Source organism: Rissa tridactyla, chromosome 21 (assembly GCF_028500815.1).
Source record: "Rissa tridactyla isolate bRisTri1 chromosome 21, bRisTri1.patW.cur.20221130, whole genome shotgun sequence".
Classification (NCBI taxonomy): domain Eukaryota; kingdom Metazoa; phylum Chordata; class Aves; order Charadriiformes; family Laridae; genus Rissa; species Rissa tridactyla.
In genome coordinates this window covers 2,123,142-2,149,952 of record NC_071486.1, presented here as the reverse complement: position 1 = coordinate 2,149,952, position 26,811 = coordinate 2,123,142, and the positions used below count along the sequence as shown (strand labels likewise).

General features: G+C 50.7%; 3 protein-coding genes across 7 annotated transcripts in view; 2 read left to right on the top strand and 1 right to left on the bottom strand.

Annotated features, from left to right (window-relative positions):
* KCTD20 (potassium channel tetramerization domain containing 20) overlaps nt 1–11,079 on the bottom strand; it is a 29,800-nt gene extending 18,721 nt beyond the window's left edge. The window contains exons 1-2 of one of the 5 annotated variants that reach the window (XM_054180953.1): nt 7,198–7,345; nt 2,943–3,040 (exon numbers count right to left, since the gene is read on the bottom strand). In XM_054180953.1, coding sequence (XP_054036928.1) covers nt 2,943–3,040; nt 7,198–7,269 — 170 coding nt within the window. In that variant the 5' untranslated portion in view covers nt 7,270–7,345. Of the gene's footprint in view, nt 1–2,942; nt 3,041–7,197; nt 7,346–9,240; nt 9,263–10,991 lie in introns of those variants that run through there. The other 4 variants (XM_054180957.1, XM_054180958.1, XM_054180960.1 and 1 more) reach the window with 4 other exon arrangements.
* Nucleotides 11,080–11,218: 139 nt separating this feature from the next.
* On the top strand, nt 11,219–18,594 carry ETV7 (ETS variant transcription factor 7). Its single transcript, XM_054181543.1, has 8 exons — nt 11,219–11,820; nt 13,773–13,890; nt 14,181–14,345; nt 14,633–14,740; nt 15,563–15,754; nt 16,066–16,208; nt 16,564–16,664; nt 17,574–18,594. The coding sequence occupies exons 1-8, from the start codon at nt 11,815–11,817 to the stop codon at nt 17,683–17,685; spliced, it is 945 nt and encodes a 314-aa protein (XP_054037518.1). The 5' UTR covers nt 11,219–11,814; the 3' UTR covers nt 17,686–18,594.
* Nucleotides 18,595–23,968: 5,374 nt separating this feature from the next.
* LOC128900455 (uncharacterized) lies at nt 23,969–26,811 on the top strand (the record flags this gene model as incomplete). Its single annotated transcript, XM_054181597.1, has 3 exons — nt 23,969–24,160; nt 25,309–26,027; nt 26,735–26,811. Coding segments are annotated over exons 1-3 (804 nt in total), but the record flags the coding sequence as incomplete, so codon positions are not given.

The following is a 26,811-nucleotide window of genomic DNA, read 5'->3' as shown; positions in this document are numbered from 1 at the left end:
TTGTCACTGATTTACTAACTCATGATTGTACCGTACATACTTATAAGGTATTGCAAGCACTTGTTATTACTTTTGGTTTGGGGAAAAGTTTTTAATTCTTTAATACCCAATTATCTGTCCAGATACAGGTGCAATAAATCACCTGTAACCTGCTAAGGAGGTTGGGGGGATGAAAAGGAGGAACAACGGCCTCTCATCACTGAGGCGTACTGTCCCACACAAGGTGAGGCGGGCTGCCTTCATTCAGGACTATAAAGGCTCCACACAGAGCACGTGATGCTCGAGGTCAAGGCAGCTCGTTGCGCTTTCAAGGCACGCAGTAGAGCATTCACCCCCAAAATCAGCAAGGACGAGACAGGAGGGTACAAATTAACACTTCAGCTCACACCTGAGGGACTGAACACACCATAACCCCCCTGCGTCCTTCACCACAGCGGCCCCAGGAGAGCCAGAAACCGCAGACAGTGTCTGAAGCCCAGGACCTGGAGCTGCTGCCACCATCACCTGCAATTTTGACCTGCCACGCAGGGTCCCACCACCACCACCCAGCCTGCAGCTTGTAAAGGATATCCTTGTAAAGGATAAACTACCCTATTTGCTTTCGGCATAGCAGCTATCCAGTGTGGACCCTCTTGAGATGCAGATCTACATATTAAAAAAATCAGTGTATACTGAAATACACAATTTTAATATGAGTGGATTATTTTACAGCAGAACATTGGTTGAGAGAATACGCAGACTAAAAAAAAAATAAAAATTCCTCTCCTCACTTACTGAGCTTTTAGCTTCCTACAAAAAGTTAGCTGATGTTTCACCCATAGCAAAAAGCAGCTACTTGCTTTGACTCTTATTTTAGAGAGGCTGCGAGCTGCTTAAAACTCCACCTTCCTTCTCTGGAAGGGATCCCAACAAGTAACTGCTAACTCATTCCCAGCTCATCTGCTACAACTCCAACTGCCATTCATTTTTAACCAATTACATAGCAGCAACTTGAAAAACTAACAATAGATGGCAGATTTTTGAAAGTTGAATGCAGTTAGAGTAGCTATTCGCCAAAGAGATTTCAGAATAACAGAGCATACAGCATTAAAAAAAACAAACAAACCACCAGGAAAGCTGCATACTGATTAATGAAATGCAATTAAATTTGAAAGTAAATATTCCAGTTCAACTGCACTACAGTCAGGAGGAGCTCAGGGCTTACTGATGGACCCAAATAAGCTCTGATGACCTACACCCCTCTGCCTGTTTCAGGGCCTGGAGGGCTGTGCGAGGGGGCCAGGCACGGGAGGAGGGCACAGGGCAGCAAACCAGCCCCTCCACCCGCAGCACAGGGCCCGGCTGCTGGGGGCCAGGCACTGCTATCAGCAATTTAAGGTCCAGCAGCAGTTTGCGACCAGTCTGTAAGAGCAGGACCAGGCTTGGCAAAACTCAAGTGTCACAACCCAGCTCAGGAGAGCTTTACCTAACTCTGGAAGGAGCCGGGCTGGCACGGGCTTCCTGCCAGGGCAGCTATCTGGCATCCCCACGGGGCATTGCCATATCTCACCCCAGCAGTCAGCAGGGCAAGTCGCTGGAAACCAGTTCAGATAAAGGCAGCAAAGCTCCAGCCGTCCCGTCTGGCCACAGGGCTGGGATGCTCCCTACGGGCAGGGGCACCAGCAGAGGGAAGACTATCAGTATTGTCTGTAGAGACAAGGGAGTTCTCCAAATCAAGCAGGTTGTTTAATTCACATTAAGATACAGACAATAACAGAAAACAAAACAAACGTAAGGCCTAACTTTTAGAGGGCAGCCACGTTAGTAAACTCTGCAAGTAATAGTACAGTAATCCGAAACCAAAATAAACAGAGTTTTATTTAGCACAATTGCAGCTCTTCAGGAAAGCACATCTTGATTTATTTTTAGGGAGGCAAGAGCAGGGGCTAAAATTTCAGCTGGGTAAAGCCAACCATTAGCACTCTGTCAATTTATGTCAGCAGAGAACTCCATACCCTGTTTTCAAGAACTGAAAAACATCTTGCTCAAGATTTCAAAATAGCTAAGGTTTACAATGGTACCTTGGCAAGACACCTCTTACTTTGTTTACATGTCTGGATAAATATTTTACATGTCAAGCATAGTTATAACACTTTCTAAGAATATTCTGTGACATTCTTTCTTATATGACTAATAATTCTTTCACAAAAATATTTGGCTGGTGTCATGTTTCAGCTAAATTAGCCAGCAACTGTAGCTGTATTTTGTGTAACTTTAAAAAGGGGAAAATACCACTAAGAATAATACAAAATCGAAAAAGCAGAGAGCGATGCCTATTTCAAAACACATAATGAGGTGTTCGTGCAGAGGAAAGGTGCCCATTTGGGCACGGAACAAGGTCACTCTTGAAAGTGGAAAGTTCTAAAATTGCAATGTATTCCAGACCAGTCCACTCCGGCTCATTTTTAATTTGACAAGCAAGCAACCCATCAATATTCTAGCCAAAATTGCAGCTGGCTTTGTGAGTGTTTATCTCAAAGACAGCAAGCAAAAGAAAGGCTAGGATTTTTAAAAATTTACTTCTTTCAAGGAAACAGCCTTCAAAGCCTGTCCTTGTGAGGTATATTCATCTCTTCTGCTGAATAATGCAAGAGATTCACAAAGAAATTAGCATATTCCAGTAGTGGAGCTTATGCCTGATTTTAATGAATCCTTAACAAGATAGGTCTTACTGCATAGCCTGCTAATTAAAGGGCTTATTAATATACAAAGAAGCTCTCTCTAACCTTAGGATTTCAACTCAATCCTGATCAGGCATGACCAAAACCGTGACATTTTAGAGCTCTTAACGTGGCCTGCGTGAGCCGAGTTTGCTATTTTCAACACGGCAGTCAACGCGACGAGATACTTCCAAGAAACCCCCGTCCCTCAGTGAACCGCTTGGTGGTAAACCTGGACCAAACCTCTCATGGGCAGGAGCCTCAGCACACTCAACACCAGCGGGTGAATCTTCTTCCAGCACGAGGGTGCTGGGATGCTCATTGTCAGGGCTCCAGCCGCTCTGGGGATAAGTAAAGCTTTGTAAGTCTCACGGCTGTCAATCTGGCTGGCCCGAGTTCACAGGAGGTTTTGTTTTGAATTGTTATTTTTAATTCAGCTGTGACAGTCTCCTAATTAAAGATAGCGCTAAGTGTCTGCAACACACAGGGTGAGAGACTGGAGGAGAGTCTATTTTCTGCATTAATAATAGTTTCATCTCTCAGAAATGTAATAATTCCACTCTGCAAGTGGTGAAATGGCATTTCCCATAAATGTCCACAACACCTTTAAAATGGTCTTGGAATGACTTTAGAGCACAAAGTGAAGACAGATACAGATGCCACAGCCATGGCATATTAACCAATTTTCTGAAAACAATTGAGAGTTTCAAAAACAGCTTTTAAAAGGAGAGGCTCACCCCATGATCTTGGCAAAGGACATTTTGTAATAGTGACATTTGACAAACAGGGTACCATTTAAATATAGCACAGCCCTAACGCACTAAGCTCTTCACGGCTTTATAATTACCAGTAAACAGAAATCCAGTTTCCCCCTTCCTCACCCAACACTAGGTAACAGACATAATTAGACTGGTTTCACTTCAGTATCTTGCGCAGCACATTCAAACCCAGCTGTTTATCACCACTCCTCAAGCTTGACAGCAAAACTGCACGTCAATGCATTTCCTCACTATCGAATATGTTCATTTAGGTCTTTCCGAGAGAGCCCCATCACGCGGCCCTGCGAGGGGACGACCATCCCAAGCAGGCTGGGAGAAATGACGCAGAGCTGAGTCACAGCAACCTTTTTGTACCCCTAAACAGCAGCCAGAAGAGCCCGTCTGACCACAGCTCACCCCTAGGTTTGCAAAGGGACAGGCTGCTGCAGGGAGGGGTGGCCGACACACGCTCAGGCCCCGTTAGAGGATGGGAAACGGGACTATTCTGGAAGGTGGTAACGAGAAAGCTCCTCTCCCACCTGCTGCTCGCACACGCCCAAGAAATGCAGGCGATCAATATTTTTCTCCATTAGCGCAGCATCCAAATCGATGGCTTTCGATCATACTCAAAAAGGTTTTAAATTGCTGTGCCGTACAGCTTAATCCAGAGACGAGCAGCATTAAGGGTAAAAGCTAAAACCTGTCTAGTCCAAAATGACTCAAACATCAGCTAATTTACACACCGTGAGAATGGATCTCACAGAAACTATGGAGATTAGAAAAAAAATCAGGTTTTGAGGTGCTTTATATTAAAGCTAAACCATTTCACAAATACACCTGAATCATCTGATTTGAAGATCACTGAGTAATCTTAGTTTTTCTTATTTGCAATTCAGTCTGTCTGAAAGGAAAAAGAACAAAGTAGATCCTATAAAAAACAGACTGTAGAAGAAAAAAGATTGTGCTCATGTATATTAGAGAAACTGCACAGATGTAACAAGTCAAATTGTAACTGCAAATTGGCATTCACTAAAAATTAAATAATCTCTATTTCTTTTCTATTCCTTGGTTGACCTCCTGAATACGGTTACAAAAAATAAGGCAAATGTTTTGAAAAATCTCCAAAGACTCTTTCCCAACAAATGCCGTAAAGTCTTTTTCTAAAAAGACTATTTTTTTGTATAAAAGGCCTTTGCTATCGTAAACTTCCATCTCCTGAGCCTGTATCAGTCACTAACACCTGATGAAGGGCACTCTTCTCCAAAAGCACTAGAGTATAAGGTGGTTTGCAAGCGCCTGCCAGAACATTTATATCAATGGATTAGGGTACTCATTCATAACTACCAACTGCTACGGCAGATAACGTTCCAGACAGACGTAACCTTTTCCATGGCTAGAGATTATGCAACGTCATGATTTTTAATCCACTCAACTCAGAGGAAGAAGAAGTTAGCTAGCTTTCACATACGTTAAAGCCTCCTTATGATGTTTTCTTCCATTACTGGTTCCAGTTATGTTGAGCTAGCAGATGATATGAACCACACGCAAACTGGGAGGCTTGGAAAATCCACCCAGCTAATTTCCAGCCCTACCAGAAACTCTATTGCTGCAGCTGCTGTAACCCAGTGGCTACAAACAGTTCCTCTCTCCCTGCCTTTTCCCCACTCACCTCCTTTGTGGACCTTTCACTCCAGTTCCTCCAGGCTATCAGAACACCCCAAGCAAGAACTGCAGGCATTCAAGCTATAAACCAGATACCACTTAGAGAAAGATAATGTTAATTATTATTAAACTGAGAAAATCACTGAAGTTGGGGTACGTGCTTAATCAAGACAGCTAACAGGACGTCCTACAGCATCATGGGATCTCACAGATTAATTTGAGGAGAGGTGACCATTTGTTGCCCTAGTAGAATGAGCCACAGGGCTGGGCTCCAAGAGACCCAGCTACACTTTCTAGACTCAGAATTCTACTTATTAAGGAAATCCTTCTCTTATTAAATGTGGCCTTGCTATTTCTGCCTGCCTAATCTGTTTTTCCAAGCGATGTTGTCAAAACTTTACGTACAAGAAGCATTATCAGGCAGCAGTGATCACTAATTAGTGTACACCGTTTCTTACTGCTGTCACAAGAGCAGGCTGCCACCGGACTTGCACGTCCTCGCACGGCTCCGTTGTGACGAGCATTAGGCACAAGGTCCAGATCTGCTATTTTTATGGCTGCCAAGCTCTACTTCCTTCTGAAAACTCTCCGATTCAAGGGACTAAACTATTACGTCCCAACACGGGGGTCAGGGATGTAGCACTATTCTACGAGTGCTAGTTGGTAGCTGCATTCATTTCCCAGTTCTTGGAACACATGCTTTTGACACTGAAAGTCTGGCTAATAAGTTTTAATCCATATTATTTGTCCGCAAATTGCAGAGGCAGACTTGACACACACAGAGCTGTGTTCTCATTTCTCTATCTTTATTCGATTTTCCTCGTTCCATTTTTTTTTTGCTTCTTTTGGATATTTCAGTATTGGATCCCAGGCAGTTTTTTTATTCTCAGAGTAAATTGCTGACTAGTTCTCCAGTCACTCTGACAGGGGGATACATACGACCTATTCCAATTTACAGTTCACAAGGATATTACTATATTTGCGTGTTCAGAAGCAAAACTGATGCAGTAACTGAGCATTCCCACGCTAAGGAGCAATCTGTGGATTAACACTAATTTTAATAGCTGCACATAACATATTTGAGGTTGTTCTGAGGGCAGAAGCCAGGGAAAAAGCAATTCCAGCCATTGCAGAAAAAGTTACTGAACGTTGAACTTCAGTGACTACATGGTGAAATGCCCCTTCTAAGACAAACAGCCATTGATTTTACTTCTCAGTTTCAGGCCTGTGCTCACAAAACAGCTGCCCTTCAAAAGTCCTAGCCCTCTTTTGTGCTCTGACAAGCAGAGCCAAAAAATACACAGGTCAGCATACGGTCTGTGCTCAGGTTAGAGGACACATCACGACTGCAAATTAGAACTTGAACAAGAGACAGGAGGAGAAACTGCCATGAAAGCTGATGAAACGAGACATAGGGAAGGCAAGTCCCAGGACTTAAGTTACCTACAGAGTCTGCAGTTATTTCCCTGTAACAGACTCCTGAAACATAGCCCTGTGAAAGCCCACTTTGCTCTGCCTTTGTGGTTCCGCTACGACACAACGCAGCCTAGTTCGGTCACCAATCTGCTGCAAAGGAATTCCAGTCACCAGTTCCACGGGTACAAGCTAACAAGGCCTTGATAAAAAAGTTCTCTCCGCTGCTTCTAGACTCGAGACTACAGGACACATTCCTCACCTCTGCCCTTCTGTTATAACCCCCTTCTCTGGAAAGCTGGATACCCTTCGACCCTCAAAACCATTGTCCTTGGCCTCTCCTCTCACCATGCACAGACACAACCAGGGCTCCATCTTAGCTGTGAGTTGCCCGAGCCTCTCCGAGGAACACGTGGCACCAAAATCGGGATGTCAGGCTCCACAGAAGAGATCAGCCACTAGCCATTCCCATCTCAAAAAACTGCAGTTCTGATATTCACGCTGCTAATCTGCCTTCCTCCACGCTGCAGGCTGGATGGAGTCTCTCCTTTAGGTGTTCCCCCCACAAGCAGCAGCTTTATCTCCCCAGATAAAGCAGGGCTGCACAGGGCATACTTAAGAACTCCCTATTTACCCTGGAGCACAGGGGGTTGGATCCATCTCACCTGAGCTGCCTGGATTATGAGTCCCAGCTCCTCTATACAGACACTGGTAAGAAACAAGCACTGGAAGGCCATTCAGCTCCTCAGAACACAGATGGGATCAGTCTGGGCTATGGGACAGAAGCGAAAATTTGGGAATGTTGGAATCGGAGGGGATGCTGGGATCAGAAACCTGAAATCAAAGAGGGTTTCATCAGCAGCCTGGCCAAGTCCTCCAAAAAACTGATCCTCCAGCTAAATTTACTTTCTATTAAGCAATTCATTTAAAAATCAGGAGATCCTTTAGACAGCTGAAGTGGCCTTTATCAGCAAGCACCAATTCAGCATTTTTCCTGTAAAGAAAGAGCTCATTATCCACACAGTCCTCTGGGATCTTTATGCAGAAAGCGGCAGTCCCAGAGCCTGTTCCCAAGCTAAAGTTTTAGGGAGGCTCACTTTGCACTTACTAAACAGGATTTTGCTTTCTAGTAGGAGGAAGAGTTTCTGACACCGTCTTTGGCAAGAACACGTAACACAGAGAGGCTGCGCGGGTACGTGCTGCTTCAGGTAGCTCTGCAAGTCTCCCTTCACAAGTTACTCTCCTGCTGAGTCGGCTCGTCATCACGCAGTGACTTTCATAACAGGACTGCAACTTTGTGATGCAATTATTAATACAATACCACTACTACCTACTGCTTGGCCAGTATTCCTTTATGATCACAGCTTTTGGCAAAAGGGGACAAAGGTGTTGTTAATTGCTATACAGCACTAAAGTCTTAGAGCAAATTCATTACAAAGGGTGAAGTATTACTTACCTTTCTCTACACCCAAATTTTCTACTTAAGGGTTTTCAGGTATTTAAAGTGGAGTTAATAGCATTACTTTTAAACAGTATTATACTCTGCTTCCTTTGACTACACTGAGAACTAAACACTTGGCTGCCTGTCACGGGCACATGGAACGAGTTCAAGACGAGGCCGAGTGACAAACACATCCTAGCATGCCCCAAACTTTGTGCTGAAAGCATCAACTCATAAAACCAGACGTGACTCTCACTTCTTATGACCTGTAAAGACAGACTGCATCGCCACACAAAAAAATGTCACAATATACTGAGAGAAAACTCAAAGCAGGTGGTTATGAAACCTCTTGGACTCAGAGAAGGCAAGACTGAACACGCCAGGATATGAAGGCACATCAAAAAGACTGAGGCAAGATCAGATTTATGATCAAATCAGCTAAAAGAAGAAGGTTTCTCTATTCTGATGGTTGAAAATACTTGGGGAAGGAAACAAAGATTACTGTCGTGTATAGCTCAGGTAAGGCTACCTCTGGAGCACAGAAAAATAAAGTAATTTTATACTGGACACATCCAACAAAGTTGACCACATTCACGTGGATCTTAGATGATACATTTCTGTTAGCACAATTATGACCAGTGAGGAGGGTTCCTATTTTTGAGGCTCTGGAACTACGATCTTACCTTCCACCCAAAGAACTGTCATAAAACCTTTCAGAAAAAAAAAATCCCAAACAAAACCCCAACCAAATCCATCAACAAAGCCCCCAAAATCCAACCAGCTTCACTGCCTGTAGGTGCATGCAATCTACCTCAAGTGTCTTTGCTGTAACTTGTGTCTCACCACTGTTGAGAAGTATATAAATAACCAGTTTGGTCCTTTCAACTACAACTTCTTCCAGGTAGACACCTGCAGTTTGACTGGGCCCACTGAAGTCCACTCAACTACATACAGAATAAGTACAAAATAGAAAGGTCCCCAAAAATAAAATTATGTGATTAACTCCTACCAGAAAGATCATCCCTTTTAAGCCCAAATCAAACAGAAAACTCATGCCCTTCAACCCTAGCAACAAAAGACAGTACTGAAAGAGATCAAAAAGCATTTCATGTCCTGCAAATAAGTCTATCTTAAAACAAACACTTATTTAGCTAACTTGGCACACACTTATTTCCTTGAAAGCATAACTTACTTCAACCTGTTCTTAATTGCTTTAAGAGGAGCTGAAATAAGTCTGGACACAATCTTCTGCACAAGTTTCACTTACGATTAGTGTACATAAACTGCTCCATTTCAACCATAAGATCAGACCACAGAAGACCCTCTAATGTGGATGCTATAGAAAATAAAGACAATTGTGCCAGTATAAGCAATCGTTGTACAGGCTGCTTTGCAAGTGAGCATTTTTTTAGTGACACAGAGGTTGTATGTGGTACCAGTCTATTTATTTTAGTAAAAATTGACTGTTTCACTAAATAAAATTGCTCCACTGTAATAAAGGTACGTGTAAATCCAGTCTGAAGAATAATAACTACCAACTCTTACAAGCAGCTTTGCCAGTTTTTGGCTCAAAAACTTTGCCCACAGTTTTTGAGCCAAATAATTCACTGTTTTGATGCTTACATCACAAAAAATGCTTCTACAAACTGAGGGCAGAAGTATTCATAACCCTTAAATCCAGGTGACTGTCTCTCACAGTCCAGGCATGGGGGTAAACAAGGACACACCTCAAAAGGGAGAGCTGAGCCTTTCTGTTGATTCCTAGGACACAGTCTCCTTCTGATTAACAGTTTGCGATTGCTGCTAATGCCAGCAGGAAGGACTGTGATTTTGTGGTGAGGATAAGACAGGCACAGGGAGCACAAGTGAATTTTCTGCCTTAAAGCCATAAACCTCCTGCTTCAACAGGATTTGCGTTTGTAGCAACCCTGACAAAGTAATCCAAAACACTCTCCCTACAGAGGTGTGTTCTCAGCCTCCCAGGTTTATGCCCAAAGATTGTTAGCATTATTATTACCCATTCCCTGAAAAGCCTAAGGTCACTGAGAAGGCAGTCCAGAGAGAGCAGAATCAGAGACAGGAAAAGTCAGGACACAAAAAGGTGCCTACAAGCAGACGCAGGCTGAGGTCTCACCTACTACACTTGTTTAGGGGAAAACTCCTTAGAAACTCCTGCTCCCTTTCAAAGCACAGTGGGGCCAGAAAGGAGGGAGGAAAGGGAAGATAAACTAAAAATATGCTTAAGAATGGTAATGCACCAGCCTACAACCCCAGAAGGCGCGTAGGAGGGCAGTGTGACCAAGCAGGACCCTTAGAGAAGGATGTTTCCTGTGCCAGGGGTGGTGGTCACAAGTAGCAGCCTCACCAAAGGGCACTGGGCACAGAGCAGGCCCGGAGGCCTCCCACACAGCACAGGGAAAAGGGGTAACGTGCCAAAGATGCAGGGACGCAGCACCAACTCAAGGGATAACAGTCCCACCCCCCCACCAAACACAGGGACGGGGGAGGAGGCCCCTTCTCCAAGTAAACGCGGGGCAGGGGGAGGCATCCCCAGCGCCACAGACGGCCCTCCCTCAGTCCACACAAGGAAGGCCCCACACCCGCCGTCCCAAACGGAGGGAAGGGCAGCCCCGCAGAAGCCCGTACAGAACAACGGAGTCCACTGGCACCCCACAGACATTCCCTCGGCCCCACCGACATCCTCCTCAACTCCGGCAGGGGACAAGGAAGGCCTCCCCCCGAACCCTGAGCGCCCCCCGCCTTCCCCCGAGCACACAACGGGCGCCCCCAGCCCCATAAGCCGCCCTCAAAGCACAGGGAGGGCCCGGAAGGCCCCTAAAGCCCCCTCCCCCCCCGCCAAGGCTCACAGAGGGCCGGAAAGGGCCCCCCAAGCCCCACAGAGGGCGGGGAAGGCCCCTAAAGCCCCCCATAAACCCCACGCACGGGCCAGGAAGGCCGCACAGGCCACCCCAGGCCCCACGGAGGGGGAAGAAGGGGCCCTGGCTGCCCCCCCCTCGCCTTTAGGCCTCACTCACCGCGTCCCCGCCGAGGCCGCTCCCTCAGGCAGGCGGAGGCGGGGTCCCGCCGCTAGGCCCCGCCCCCTACCATGCCGCTACCCGATTGGCCCTGAGCTGGGAGGCGCCTGACCAATGGGAAGCCGAGGGAGCGGGAGGGGGCGGGGCGTACCGGTGCGCGCGCGGAGCGGCGTGTGCGTACCGGAGCGCGCGCTGTGGCCGTGGGCGTGCGTGTCCCGGTGCGCGCGCGCCGTGGCGCGCCTCCTGGTGCTCATGGCCCGGTGCTCACGGGCTGGTGTGCACCTACCCCGCCGGCTCCCCCTTGTCCCCGGGGCCCCCCCGTGCTTCCCCGGGCTCTGCGGCCCCGCTGGCAACAGCGCTGTCCGGTCCCGGCCGTTCCCGGTGGAGAAATGGGATAAAAGCAAATATTCCAACTGCCCATCCCGGCGTATCCCGGGATCCATCCGTCCTCCGGCAGCGCGTCTGAGAACAGGACCCCCAGGGACACCGGGACCCCCGGGCCGGCTGCGGCTACCGGCGCCGTCCCGATCCCAGCGGCGGGCGGGCCCCCCGAGGCGGAGGCCGTGCGGGAGGGGACGCGGGGCTACGGCACCGGCAGGGGAAGGGAACAACACGTTCCCGGGCGCTGCCCCCCTCCGCTTTCCTGCCTCCCGGGGCTCCGGTTCGTTTCGATTTCGTTTCTCGGAAGGATCGCTCCTCAGCGCCGGGACCCGCCCGCCCCGGGGCAGCGCCGAGCCGCGGGTCTCAGCGGGCCGGGGGCAGCGCCGAGCACCGCTGCGGGGAGCGGCCGCCCGCCGCCACCGGGGATGCAGGTAAGAGCCGCCCGCCCGGTCCCGTCCCCCCCGCCCTCAATTAGCGGCTGGAAGTTAATGACCCGGGGTGTGTGTGTGACCCCTCCATCCGCCTCACGGAGCCGGGAGCGGACTGGGGAGCTCCGTCCCCCCCATTTGGGACTGAGCCGAAAGCTGCTCCCGCACGTCTGGCGGGGGTCCCTTTTCACCCCCCTTTTCTCGCTTTCCCACTCGAACCCTCCAAGGACAATATTTCCCCTTGAAGCAAGGAAGCGCCGTCTCGGAACGGTGGGAAAGCAGCTAAGAAGGGAAAAAAAAAAAAGCAAGAACACAAAATTGGTACAAAGTAATAAAAATTAAGAATGCACCTCATGCCCTAGAAATCTTCAGAAGCAAGAAAAATATCAAACATTTGGTCTGCTTTTAATCTAAATCTCGTTGTAAGGGAGTCACGCCGAGGGGAGAAAACCAAAACACCTTTTGGAGGAGTTCTAGGCAAAATCCACTGCTAATTTCTTTCACTTTTATTTTTCCCGTAGCTTATCGCTTAGAGCGAATCTGAAAGAGTTCGCCTTGCCCACCAAGCCCGCGCAGAGTTTGTACTGGAGTTTCTCTGCTTTCCCTCACACGATATTACACGGCCCCTCGTTCTGCTGAAGCCACCAACCCCCAGAGAGCCAGCAATCGTTACCCCACCCGCAGCAAAATTAGCACTCATCCGGCTGAAGAAAACCCCTCGCCCATCACCAAAATGCCCCCTTTCTCCCGCTAGAACTTACCCACATCGCAGGGAAGCATTTTTCTGGGAGGGGGGACGGAGCGTTTTGCTCCCATCTCCCCTGCTCCCGGTTTTGGGGACACCAGCTTTGCATTTAAGATGTGCCCAACCACCACCTGCACACTTGTGATTTTTCTTCACCCCCTGATTTTCAGGGCTCTCGGCTCCTTGACACCCCCACCCCCCCCCATCCTCAAACCACCCCTGAAAGTCTGCCTGAGGGTGTATCGAAGCGCCCGGAGGTGGCAAGCGCTTCGGAAAATACTATTTGTAGGCAAAATTGTTAATTTTCCAGAGAACGAAGCTGAGAAATTGCTGGCATTCGCCTTAATAGATTTTTAAGGGGAAACATTACCCGCTTGGCTGCCAGTAATGTTTCAAGATCGAGATGGGGCTGACAGCAGGATCTGGCGCGGGAGCTCTGGTCGAGAGCCCGGGACCAGAGCGGGGGTGATGCTGACCCCACCCCCCGCCCCCCCAAGGCCAGCCGAGGTGCTGGGGCTGCCTCTCCTCCCGGCACTGACCATCTCACCCGTTCGGTGGGGCTGGAGGGGGTCCTTAATGAGCAACCGAGAGGGAGGATAATTCTTGAAGAGCTGGGACTTACTGGCAGGAGAGCAAGACGAGTGGACATCTCTCTGGACCCGGGGATGGCCATTTCCACCAATGCCCAAATGATCCCTAGGGGAAAAGTTAGAGATATCCCTTCATACAGAGTTTTCTAAGACAAAATCTAATTTTGTCTGTATTTTCACAACTCTGAAGAACTGAAGCGCTGTCCTAAACCCCTGGATGTCCAACGAGCATCTGAGGACCCTGCAGGAAGCGAGAGCCAGCACGGGCACTGCGGGCTCTGCCAGTCTTGGCTCCATCTTCTGCTTCCCTGTGGCCATGGGGTGGTGGGGATGGATAACCCTCATCTAGAGCCTGGATGAGGGCAGGTACCTCCGCTAAAGAAAAGAACTGGATAAAGAGAGGAGGATCTGGCCACTAACACTGTCTTGGGCAACCAGAGGTTCATCCTGGAGCTGGTAAAGGATCCAGAGCCAGTGTGGAAGAGCTGCAGACACTGCTCCGAGAAACCAGTTAGAAACTATCTGAGCAGTGTCCACTGCGGTGGGGGCATCTCCAAAGCAAAGGCAGGTCTGGAGTTGGGAATTTTCCCCCACTGATGTGTTTGACCTCTTTTCCCCAGGGTAAAGTGGCAGTCAGCTCTTCCAGCCCCGTTGTCGCAGCTTCGTTACCGGCCCCGTCCCAGGCCAGGCACACTCCCATCAGCGAGGGGGAGATCTTCACGCTTCCCGGCAGGCTGAGTGAGTAGATGTTGAGCAAGTCAACGCTGCTTAAAAAAAAAAAAAAGGAGCTCCCACAGAGTGGGACGTGGTGGGTACAGCTGTGGTGTCCCACCCAGGGACCATTCCCTGCCGTCGAGGGGCACAAGACGGACCAGTCGTCGGGGTCCATTTTCTCTCTCTGGGGTTTTGACCTGTGAGTACTTAATATAGAGGGAAACTTTGGTGATGGAGAAGACCAGTATCCCCCCCTGCCCCTCCGCAGTTTTGAAGGTGGAGACAGTTGTTTCAGAGGCTGCCCCTGGTTTCAGGAATCCAGCCCTCGCTGTGGAGCAAGGACGACGTGATCCACTGGCTAAGATGGGCTGAGAAAGAGTATTCCCTTCGGCAAACGGACGAAAGCAAGTTTGAAATGAACGGCAAAGCCCTGTGCATCCTCACCAAGGATGACTTCAGATACCGAGCTCCCAGCTCAGGTTAGACCAAGTGCAAGGGTGTTTGAGGACCATCCAAGTACGGCACAAGCTGTGCCCTGCTCAGTGGGGCTGGATGGGTCCCAGCAGACCAGGCTTCAGCCCTACCTGGCCAGTTGGGTGCTGGAAACAGGGACAACCCTCTTCCTTCCTTTAGTCCACCTGGACTGCACATGCTTTGGGATGGGGAGTAACCTCTTGCTCTGTAGCCCAGAAATGTAAGCAACAACATCAACTGAGAGTCTCCACTATAACACAGAATCATCTCAGCAGACTTTCCTTCCCTGCAGGTGATGTTTTGTATGAAATACTTCAGTACATTAAGACTCAAAGAAGAGCTCTCGTGTGCAGCCCTCTGCTGAGCTCACCCTTCAGGGAGGCCAGGAGCACAGAGGAAGGTATGATGGAGAATGGCAGCTCTCCATCAAGCTGTCCTGCCCTCAGCTACGCTGGGTCGCACACATCCAGGGCTTGAAGCTCAGCCAGCTGAACCCATCCCACAGTACCTCAGCAAGGCAAGCAGGATGGTCCTGAAGATGGCTGCCAGGTCCAACAAAGTCCAGGGCATCAAGAAAGCTTGTAGTGATGAAGCAGGTCTGGTCAGAATCAGGTCTAGGGATCACCGGGTGTGTCCACGGTGACCAAGCAGGGCCATGGGCTACACTAGGAAGTCTATTTGTGAGTTGAGATCTGGATGGGGGGGTTAATAGCCAGGCAGAGGCATGACCATGGCTGGAGAGCAGTCCTCCTGCAGCACGGGTGGGAAAGGGCTGAGAGGCCAGGGCTGAGTTTAAATAGAGCTTCTGGGCCAATGGGTGGGGTGGGAAGAGGTCCCAGGTGAGGCCTTGGCGGGCTTAGGTCTGGCTTTGCAGTGTGGTGGCTCTGGGACTGCTTTCCTGGGCTCTTCTGCTGGCTCAGGTGTAGGGTGATGAACATCTTAAGCTTCCACAATGGTTTACAAGGGAGTGCCTGTACTCTGCTGCCTTCTCCAGTTCCAGCGTTTCTGTATCTGACCCTCACCTTACTTGGCATCTCCTCTGACCCTTCTGCTGCTCCTGCCTTAGGAAGATCCTGGGCTCTCCTCAGCACCTGCCTCCTCTGGCTGGGCGGGTTCTGGGCTGACAACCAACCTGGGCTGTCCCTCCCCGTGTGTTTCAGGGCTTTGGGTCTCCTGGGACCTGCCATAGTGCACTATAGAGTTGTTTTTTTCCTCTTCCCAGGCACAGACTGTAGAGCTGAGGCTGCCCCAGTTGCTGTTTCCTCCCGCCTGGGTTGTGCGGAACAGCCTGTGTCCTGCAGCCACCCGGAGCCGCTGAACCTCTCCCATCACAGCTGGGAGGGCAGCGGCAGGGCAGAGGCCATCTGCTCTTTTCCGACGACCCTGTCAGCCCCGGTGGATGGGAAAATTGCAGGTAAATCTGAATTTATAGCCGGGTTCCTTGGGGAAATGAGATTGTGCTTTGTCCTGTCTGCCTATCCGTCTCCCTTCCATTTATTCCATGCATCAGTGGGTGCTTCCCTGCCTCAGTTTCCCTACCTGAAAAACTGTAGTTCCTGCTGGTGTTTTGAGATTTAGCAGTGGACGTGCTGTGCGTGAGCTCTGGGCTCTTCTTACATTTATTATCAGCGCTAACGCATGCAGTCCTGTTGCTGATTGACCCTTACTGGAGCATAGGTGCCTTAGTGGGAGCTCTGTGACCATTTATTCTCCACTAACGCTCAGACTGCAGGTTGCTGTGGGATTACGTGTACCAGCTCCTCTCCGACAGCCGCTATGAGCCCTACATCAAATGGGAAGACAAGGAAGCCAAGGTCTTCCGGGTCGTTAACCCAAACGGACTTGCCCAGCTCTGGGGGAACCACAAGGTAATTGCAGTTGAGAACAAATTCGTCATTCCTGGGCTTCTGCATGTCGCCTTCATGATGTGTTCCCCAGAGCTGGTGGCACAGGGACTGGAAAGGGTGAGACGGAGTGGGCACAGAGCTACTGAGAGGTGCCAACCTCCGGGTGATTAAAGAGGAAGGCTTTCTCATCCTCTGGAAAGCCAACCATGACAGCTGTGGACCCAGAAGCATGTCTGGGTTAGAGACCCACACCACAGCCTGCAACACCCAAGACCCACCTTGAATGTCCCACACATGGTCGTCCTGCAGACAGCCCCAAGCCAGGTGTTGGCACTTGCTTTTACTCAGATTCCCCCCCAATTCTTTTCTTCTTCAGAACCGGATGAACATGACATACGAAAAGATGTCGCGAGCGCTCAGACATTACTACAAACTCAACATCATCAAAAAGGAGCCAGGGCAGAAGCTGCTGTTCAGGTGAGATGAAGCAGATTAGAGAAACGAGCTGCCTGGGACAGTGGGGATGGGGCACAGGAAGGTGGTGGCTTTGGTGGCCTCCAGATGTTGGCAGCTGCTTCATCTTGCTGGTTCCTCGATGGTCCAGACTGAGCTGGTCCAGCTGCAGCATCTTTGCTGTATGTTGGGGTAAAGCCTGGGGACGTGGTCTGTCTTCTGGGTTTGTGGTGCTGCAAAAAGAGATCAGGGGCTGGTCCCAGCCTGGCCCAGTGACCCAGGTGTCCCGCAGCGGCTGTGCGTGTCTCGGAGCTGGAACCAGCCTTTGTGTTGAGGTATAAAAGCCTGAGCTGGTTTTAGTTTTGCAACACCTCGGTGGTTGCTTTTTGGCTTGTTTCTTTTTATCCTTCCCTGCAAACGCAGCACCCCGCTGAGTTTGTGTCCAGCTGCTCTCCTGTGACAGCCAGGAGCTGGGACACCAGGGCTCCAGGTCTCACCATGTCTCTGGGTCCCACCAGGGCTGTGGGCCAGCAGCCTGCCCCAGGGCCAGCATCCAGCCGCTCTCCTGTCCCCAAGCCCAGCTGAGCTGGAAACTTCCCTCCTGTTCCCCAGTGACACCAGGTCTGAAGTCCATCTCCAGACAGAAGAAGGGGTGGAAATAAGTTGTGAGCCTCCTGTTTTCGGCGCTGGCTGCTTCCCTGGGGCTAGTTTGGATTTAAAGCCCCTTCTCTGGGCCGATGAGTGCCGAGCTTTGTCTCCCCGGGCTTGGGGCACCCTGGGTGCAAAGCCAGAGCTGGGATCCCCAGCAGAGCCCAGGGACGGCAGATACCCTCTGCCAAGCTCCAGAGCTCAGCTGATGAGGGCAAGGGCTGCAGCATTTACAGCCTGGTTTGGGGCTGGGCTTGGACATGCCCTTAAAAATAAGTATTGCAGATTTTTGAAGACACCTGGGGAGATCATCCATGAGAAATCCAGCAAACTGGAGCAGCTGGAGAACGAGGACCATGAGGATTTGAAAGAAGACCCATTGGAGGTTTCGCCATAGGAAGTCTTTGAAAGTGGCACTTTCAGCGCATCGCAGACAGATTTGTGCGCTGCTGGGAAGTGCTGGTGTCTCTTCCGTCTCCTGGACAGAAGGCCCCAGAGCTGGTCCTGGATTTCAAAACCTGCCCTGAGCCAAAGCTGTGACATCTCTGGGGCTTCATTAGCAAAACACACCCAGAAACCGTCCCCCAGCCCCGAAAGCGCAGGCGAAACCTGTGGGCCGGGCTTCTGCTCGCTTCTCTTTGGTGCTCGGGGAGGGAGCGTGACATTTTTGCTCTGTAAATTTTGATGCTTGTCTTCAAGGTTTGAACTTGCTGGTAAAGACTGCTCCGTTCTTGCAGCGAGATGTGCGGACCGGAGAGCAGCGGAGCACGTGCTCCTGGTCAAACATCTCCCGAAGCGCTGTAGGAGCAAGCGGTGGCCCTAAGCGTGAACGCGCTGCTCTGAATCTGAGCCATTTCCCCGATTTGAGACCGGATTTACGCTGCAGATGTGCCCTACGCTGTAATCTCACTGTCTCCTTTGGGGTTGCAACTGTGATTAAGGGTGGGAGTGTGCTGAAATATCCACCTGGATCAGGCCTGGTTGGAGCTCCGGGCTGCACGGATGCCCTAAGCTGGGTCTCGTTTTAACTCCTTTCCCTCCATGTAGTGCTTTTTGTAATTAGCAGACTAAATAATGTGAAAAGAAACAAAGCCAGTAATGAATATGAGCAAGCTCCTCGTCAGACACGTGGGTATTTGCTTGGAGTCCGAAGCAGGAATTCCTGCAACCCCAGGCACTGTAAGTGACCTGGAAGGAAAAATGTACGTGTGTTGTTGGTGTTTGTTTTTTTTTTTTTTAAATCCAAAAATATCCACTAATATTTTCAGATTGCTTTTTATTGAGGAAATAAAATTCTGTGACTCTGTACAGTTGAAAATCCCACTTCTTGCTGGTTGAAGGTCTGAAACTGGGAAATCCGAGCCTTCCTCATTTAAAACCAGTTCCTGTGAGCGCACAGAGCTTGTCCCCAAGCTCGGCAGCCCCTAAACCAGAGTGCGACAGTCAGAGCTGCTCACAGATGGGTGAACATAGTGCAAAGACACGGTGGTTTTTTGCTACGTGGACAAGCACAGAGAGAGCTCGTGAGGCAACGTCGTGTTTCGTGGCTGATAGGACAAGGTGAGTTCATTCCAACCCCACTGTAGAACTTCTCCTGCTGCCTTGTATTTTTGCTCTGGACCCTTTCCCAAGCCCAAAGTGCCGTCTCAGAGCTGCACCGGCTTTTGGGGCAGCGATGCTGTGAATGGGTCTGGGAAATGTCCATCTTGTGAAAAACTTTAGCAAGGGGCGGTGACTGAGGTTTCCACCAAAACCGGTTGTTGCCAACCTGAAACTACAGTCCCTTTGGCTGTAACTGGTGTTGCTCCTCCAAAACCACTTTACACCCATTAGCTGGAGCCTGAAGATGGTGGTGGACCGTACGCAGCAAAGGACGGTGGTGAGACACGTGGTGGCTGGTTGGCAAAACGTCAACAGTACAACATCTCCGGAAACACTGGCTGAGAAGTTTCGCTTCCAGAAAAAATCACCAGCTCGTTGGCAAAACACAAGTGCTTGTTGAATCAAGTGATGGAGGAGAAGGAAACAAGAAGCTGTAGTGGGGTAAAAGAGCATAGTGTCACTGCCTTTGGGACATCCTAGCTAGGAAGGGAGGTCAACATCTCTGTTAGGAGAGGGGCTGGAGGTTACCCAGCACCCAGCCAAGCTGCAGCCTGGGGATGCACCATACCAGGAAGGTGCAGTGAAGCACCCAGACCTCATCCTTCCTCTCACAAAGGGCTATTTTTGTCCCAGAGAAGACTAAAGCCAGATCTTCCCTGAGGTGAAATCCAGCAGAGAGTCAGTGTAAGTCCTGCCCAGCCCCGAGGGACAGCCTTGGTGGGAAAGCAGACCTCCTTCCTCGGCAACTGCCCCATCCTGGCCCTGTGTCACTCTTGGGATACACACCCATGGGTGCATTTTTCCTGACCTTCTCCTAACAAGACATCCCCTCCACTTTCTTGCTGTGGAAGCAGCCCTGATGACTCCTGAGCACCTCATCACTTCTCCAGCCTGCACAGTTTGTTTTGTTGGAGCAGGTGACAGTTGGTGACCACGGTGCTTGTGCCGTGCTCGCAGGGAGCATGTGAGATGCCCTTCACCTGTTTTTCCAGCGATGACTAAGGATCCCGCTGGACTTGGACGGGGATTTTCTCTCCTGGTTGGGAAGCTGCCAAAAGCACTCAACCCTCCTTGTGCCGTGCCACCATGGCTCCGGAGAGGTCTTGGAGGGTGAAAATCAAAGGGCACCTTTGCAAGGATGAGCTGCAATGACAAACTCTTTCCATGCTCCCAGGAAGTCCTCCTCTCCTTCCTGGGTCATTGTGTCTCTCTTCCCTGTGGTAAACTGAGGTAGGAGGGCTGGAAACCTGCTGCTTTCCTGGAACGGGGACCCAGCCCTTTCGGTAAACAGCCAAGGAACTGCCGCTTGTGCCGGGGTGTTTGGCGTGGGTGTGTGGGGAGGGACAGCACCCGGCAGTTGGTGACTTTTGCCGTGGCTGAAGTCCAGGGGCGGTGCCATGCAGGTGGGTGCCTCGTGCGGGCTTTCCTGAGGGTTTGCAGGTGCTTCGTTCCCTGGAGGTCATCACCCACGCTTCGGCAGCCCTGGGTCCAGTGCTGGTTGGGGCATGGTGGTTCACAGCAGCGAGTGCCGGTGCATGGCCGCTGCTGTCTCGCACTGCTCATCTGCCGAGCAAAGCAGCTAAAAATCAGCTAAAAGTCTTGTCCCTGGAGGAAGAGAGGGTTTGCTTTGCGGGCTCGTCACGGGCAGAGTGATTAACTTCACTTGTAAGAGAGAAATAGTGAAATATTTATTAACATAAAACAGTGATTTAACAAAGTTCACAGAATCACACAGAAACACAGAATGGTTTGGGTTGGAGGGGACCTTAAAGATCATCTAGTCCCAACCCCCCTGCCCTGGGCAGGGACACCTCCCACCAGCCCAGGTTGCTCCAAGCCCCGTCCAACCTGGCCTTGAACCCCTCCAGGGATGGGGCAGCCACAGCTTCTCTGGGCAACCTGGGCCAGGGGATCACCACCCTTATCATAGAGAATTTTTTCCTGATATCCAATCTAAATCTACCCTCTCTCAACTTGAGGCCGTTACCCCATGTCCTATCATAACACTCCCTGCTCCAGAGTCCCTCCCCAGCTTTCCTGGAGCCCCTTTAGGGACTGGAAGGGCCTGGAAGGTCTCCCCGGAGCCTTCTCTTCTCCAGGCTGAACCCCCCCAGCTCTCTCAGCCTGTCCTCACAGCAGAGGGGCTCCAGCCCTCTGATTATCTTCGTGGACCTCTTCTGGACCCGCTCCAACAGGTCCACGTCCTTCTTGTGGTGAGGACTCCAGAGCCGGATGCAGTACTCCAGGTGGGGTCTCACCAGAGCAGAGTAGAGGGGCAGAAGTTAGTAGTGAATGCAACAGTGTTTTACAAGATTTGATGACAGGGTATACTCAATTATTTACTGCATAGAGGCCAGGGTCTCTCAACCTCGAGGAGCAGAACCTTAAGCAAGTGTCCCCACTCAAGGGGAGATCCTGGCGTGTAGCCCGCTACCGTGCAGGAGAGCTCCAGGGGCTCTTGGGCTGTCTGCTATTTAGAGAATAAGATAATTGACCTATAGTCGTATTCACAAAGGAACACTATATCTAGGTCCCCACTCCAGACAGTGTTTTGACTGTGTTGCCAGCCATCCCCCATAGTTCGAGTGCAACTCATAACAACTCCTGCTGATGGTCATGGCTTGAGCAGGAGCCGGCAGGGGGCGAAAGGGGGAAAAGGGGGGAGCACACTGCCACCGGGCTGGTGCCCACCACCCTCTTGGATCAGAGGCACCATGCAAGTGGGCTGAGACGTTTCCGTCAAGGCCACGTGTTGGCTGTGCCATCTGTCCAAACCATGGCCAGTGCGCAGAGCAGTGGCTGCCCTCAACACCCCCATCATGGTTCAGATCTGAAACTGCAGATATTTTTGTGCCCAAGTGGCTGGTGTTGGCTTGAAGGGACCTTTGTGGTCCACTTAAAACACAACTGCCTCCAAAGCTCACTTGGATTGACTGTGGCTTTGGCTAGCCAAATCTTGAAGGCCTCCAAGGATGGTGATCCCCCACCATCTGGACACTCGTTTGAGGCTGTCCCGGCCTCCTGCAGAGGAGGCTTTTCCTGATGTCCAACCTCGACCTCCCAAGCTGTGGGCTGCCTGTCTTGTTCCCAAGAAATTTGGGTGTGTTGACTCCTGTCTTCCTCTGAGCCTGTTGAAACCCCCCGCACCTCACAACTCCGTGGGAGGAATACCTCTCCCTTGTTTTTTTCCACTTTCTGGAGCAAGTTCCCATAACTAGGCCAGTTACCGCTGCTGTGTCCCTGTGCTTTTAGTTCTGCTTTTCCCTCCAGCACCACTGGCCTGAAGATACCAACCTCGACATTGGGTGCTCCCTCCGCATGACTGGGTTTCCAGCCAGCGTCCTCATTCTCTATTGGTATTGATAAGAAAAGCAGACAAACTGGGATCTAGACCTCTTTCCCCAACTCTGGCAATGGGCTTTTGGTTTGTCTTGGGTCTCTTGCAAATGTGTTTTTCATATATCTCTCTCCCATGAGGTTTGATCATGTCCTAAATCCCAGAAGGGACCTGAACTTGGATAAAGGTTTGGATCCAGAATCACAACTCAGGTCAAGATTTGGGTCAACCTGGGTGTCCCATCATCACCCTGTGTCCAGAAATGCTCCTACACAGAGGAAAAGCCTGCAAGAGGCCATAAATCAATGCTGATTCCCAGTATAATCACGAGAAGTCCTCCTTGAGCAGGGATGGCGTTTGGACTCAGCCTTGGATGATCTCTAGTAGCAAGATCTCCGGACTGGAGATGGCCAAACTGTACCCCATGGCCAGAGTGGATGTGGGTTTTTTGTTATATGGATGTTGCAGAGAAAACAAACAAACAAACAAATGAAATTGATTGTGAAACTCCTCACCCACTGGAATCGACCTGCTTATGAAAGGACGTGGTCACATGCTAGTCAGCAGCACGGAGCTCCTGATGGATGGTTTAATTATTTATCAGAAGGAGATGGGGAAGCTGAAAAACAAAGCCAGGTAATTCCTAATCAATATCAGGCTCTGATTCATCGGTGTAGGCTCAGGACAAACGGAGGGAAATGGTCTGGATCTCTCCCAATTATAGGAAATTATAGCGCAGAAAGTTTGTAGAAACAGAAGGAAAATAATCCCGGACCGTTTTAATTGCAAGCTGAACCATTATCAGGAAAAGACCATTTTCAGCCGGGAGGGACCTGGGCAGAACATCATCCCAGCTGAAAACTGGAGAAAATGCAGCACTGCTCAGATGGAAATCTTGCCAAAGGGTTTTCCAAAGCCCGTGTGCCGGCAGCCGTCGCCCGGCAAATGCATCCGCATCCAGCACCGTCCCTGCAAGGTGCAGTGCGAAATATTGCCATCAGATGGCAAAATAGCAATGAGGATGGTGGGCAGCAGCCTGCGGGAGGGTGGAACAGGCACGGGGGAGCAAGGGGATGGCTGTGGGGCCAACTGGATCCCTGGCGTAAGAAGAAAGGCTGAAGATTTATTTGGCAGGCTGCGGATGTTGGGATGTTGGGTGATGGGGGGGGTTCAGCCCTGGGAGATGCTCAGCCCCTGGGGCAAGGCTGAGTGGGAGCCATGGGGGGACAAAGGATTTGGGTCATGAAGCTGGTCCTGTTTCATGTTTTAGGGTGGGTGCGTGGGCTGTCTGAAGGACCCCGGCGTGGGTTTCCAAGGCGTTGCAGCCCAGCCGTGCTCGGGGTTAAGCAACAGCCTGATAGCGCCGTGCCCAGGGGGTCTGTGGTCCCACAGCAGCCCCCAATAGGAGGTTTCCAGCTTTCCTGGAAGCTCCTGGAATGTGAGCGTGGTGATCTGCTTGCTGCATTGAAACCCATTTATCTGACAAAGTTATGACTTCTCCTTACAAAAACAACCCAGAAAAGCCCATACATGGCATCACACCCATTAAAAAAACCCTCAAAACAACCAACCAAAACCACATGCCAAAGACCTGGCTTAGATAGCTGGTTTCAAAGGCCAGTGCTTACACTAGGTGACAGGTGATTTTTATGCTGTTTTGCTGCTATTTGTCATAAGGAAATTGCTTTCTCCTCCAGTGAAACTCACGCCCGCTGGTTTTCCGCCACGAGGAAGGTGATAGTGGGGATCCCAGGCGGAAGCACTGGCCGCTCTCTTACCTGAATGGCTGCTAAAAATAGGACTTAACTCAGCCTGTCGCCACCCCTTGGGTATAAAAAAGGCACGTCACGGGAGAGCCTGACAACCCTTAGCACCTGTGGCCGAGGACCTTGTCTTGACATATATCCAGAAGGGCAGAAATACTGATGGAAAGGTAAATACCAAAAGAACACCGAAAGAAGGATGCGGCCAATGTCCTGGAGTCAATGGAAGTAGGATGGGGGTTGTTGCTTTGCTGTGATTTATCAACCGAATGATTTATTATCAGGTGGTCGGGTGGCCTTGGTGTTGGCTTGGATGAAGGAAACTTGCCTTCTGGACCAAAAAAAGGCCAAGTTGGGGTGGGCGGGTTGCTTGTGTGTTGGGATGATGCTCACCTAGACTGAGCGGCGGTTGATGCCCGGCTCCAGGGTGGTGTGTACAGCCGAGCGTGCCGGGTTTCGGTGTTGGCTTCCCGTGTGCTGTTCAGTGGTGGAGGAAGTTTGGTTTGGGTCTGGTTTTCTGAAGGGTGAAATTGGTTTCAGAAGTAGAGTCAGCACGAGGCACAGGCACAGAGCTCTGATTTTTCAATAGTAGCATCTCCTGTTCAATTTTGCTTGAAAACACAGAGGAAAAGGGCAATGGGAAAAGCAGGGACTGAGTGCTCCACGCTCCAGTCGCAGCCCTACGCTGGTGAGGGCTTGTGGAGGGGCTGCAGCATTGCAAGGTGTTCAGCCAATATTGGCAATGACTGAGGGTATTTCCAAGAGCCCACGTTGCCCTTGGCTTCTCTGAGGGCTGGAAGCCCCTGGCCTTGCCATGGAATGTTTTTTTTTTTTTTTTTCAGCAGCCAATACTTCAAGGGGAGATACTAAAAACATGGGTTGTGCGATTCATTGCGGGGGTGGTGCTCCTGGCATGTAGTTTTTCATCGTAGTATGGGAATACGTTGCAATGGGAAGATGCAGGATCATGGTATCTGGATGACACCCTTGCGGGATCTAACCCTCTGGCTGATAACCAGGTTCGCCCCCCTCAGACGTGCCCAGCTCATCTCCCCCTCCCGCAGTTTCGCTTCCTTTATCAGCAGTGTCTATAGCCCATCATAAAACCCTGTGTGTGCAGCCTGTGTAAGGAGCACTCAGATAACACCCATAAAAGGGGTAGATCATTTACTGGGAACATAAACAGTCTCGGACACCCAAAGCACCCTTGGGCTCCAGCGTTAGCCAAAATGGGGGGGATTTCCATCGTGCCCAACCTGACCATGCAGCACCCTGGGGAAAGCAAAAATCAGGCTGAAAATGTTGTTTTCCTCCACAGCAACGTGCGGGCTCTGGCTGCGGAGATGCCTCCGTGGGATGCGGGAAGGCAGCCGTCGGGCAAGATCCTCTCGCTGGACAGGCAAGGGGCCAAGAAAGTGCTGGAGATCTACGTCAGGCGCTCGCTGAGCTGCTGCTCAGCTGAGCTGGCCAAGAAGAGGTCTCAGGAGGGATCCAGAAGGCGAGGGAGGAAGGCGGATGGCCTGCAAAGGTCGAAAAGTGACTTCTGCAAGTACTCGTGTGCCAAACTCAGCCCCAGGAAGGACCAGGAGGAGGCACCCAAAGTGCCGGACCTGGATGAAGCTCTGGATGATGAGAGCAAAGCTCCCGAGGAGGTCCCTAAAGAGGAGCCGGAGCCCAAGAGGAAAAGCACAAAAAATTCTTCCCAGGGCAAAACCCAACGCACCTGGTTCAAAAGTTTCATAAATTTTCTCTTCAAGAAGAGCCCTGAGGACCAGAAAGAAAACACAGGGCAAAAAGCAAAGAACAAAGATGCCAAAGCTCCTCACAGCTCCAAACCAGAAGGGGCTAAAAGATCCGGAGGTGAATTGAGCACGTCCCCGCCGCTGGGCAGAGCCCTAAAGAAGAGACCCAGCCTCAAGAAGGTTTTCTCCTTCAAGAAGCATGCGGAGGAGGAGCGGGGAGAGGCAGCAGCTGGGGCGAGGGCCAAGCGACCCAGCTGCCTTCCCCTGCGGCACATCCAGGCGCCGGCCACGCCAGGTGGGACTCCCACCCCCCACAACCCGACCCTAACCCAACCCTCTGGCCAACGGGACCTCCGTTGGGCTTCCTTTGGGAAAGCAGTAGTGTTTAGTGCTGGTTTCTAGCCCTAAGCATCACCCTCCCGGTGCTGTCTGAGGTTGGTATAGGTTTTGGAGATTCTGATCTCAACCTGCTGCCCCAGGAAAGCGTCAATGTGTCCATGCTTTGAGCGCACGTCTTTGCTCTGACTTGTGAGCGCAGCAAGTTACCCCAAGCACCATCCATCCAGGCACAGGTTTTGCCCCCTCTGGCAAATGAGGGACATAGTGGTTTAGTTTAAACCTGAATTCAAGACCTGAGATTAAATCTTAAACCACTCAAGGGTTTAAGCCGATTCCGATTTGCTGTGGGGAAGGATGCAGGCAGCCGGCCGTGGTGGCACAGTGGCAGAGTCTGTGGGACACCGTTGTCCCCACCCCAGCATTTCCCCTGCTGAAAAGCCGGTGAGGGGATTTCTGCAAAGCTTTGGCAGATTCAGGGCAAGTCGCAGCCGCTCGGTTACGGTTCAGACAGCGCAGCCCCATCGTTCACCAGCAGAATGCACTAATCCAGGCTGGGCACGAGCATCACGTGGATGCAGTCACCTCTGCGGCTGCTTCTCCCTTTCAATCAATGGCCAACAAAAAAATAACCCTCGCTTTGAATACGTGTTTTTCTTCCTGCAGATGTGGAGCAGCCCGACGGTTACTACACACAAGTCTCGGAAGAGATCGGGCTGATCGTGCAGGGCAGTGAGAGCCAG

Coding starts and splice junctions, on each gene's coding strand:
- ETV7 (XM_054181543.1), top strand. Junction 14,346..14,632: donor ATACCGAGCTCCCAGCTCAG/GTTAGACCAAGT, acceptor CCTTCCCTGCAG/GTGATGTTTTGTATGAAATA. Junction 16,665..17,573: donor GGGCAGAAGCTGCTGTTCAG/GTGAGATGAAGC, acceptor TAAGTATTGCAG/ATTTTTGAAGACACCTGGGG.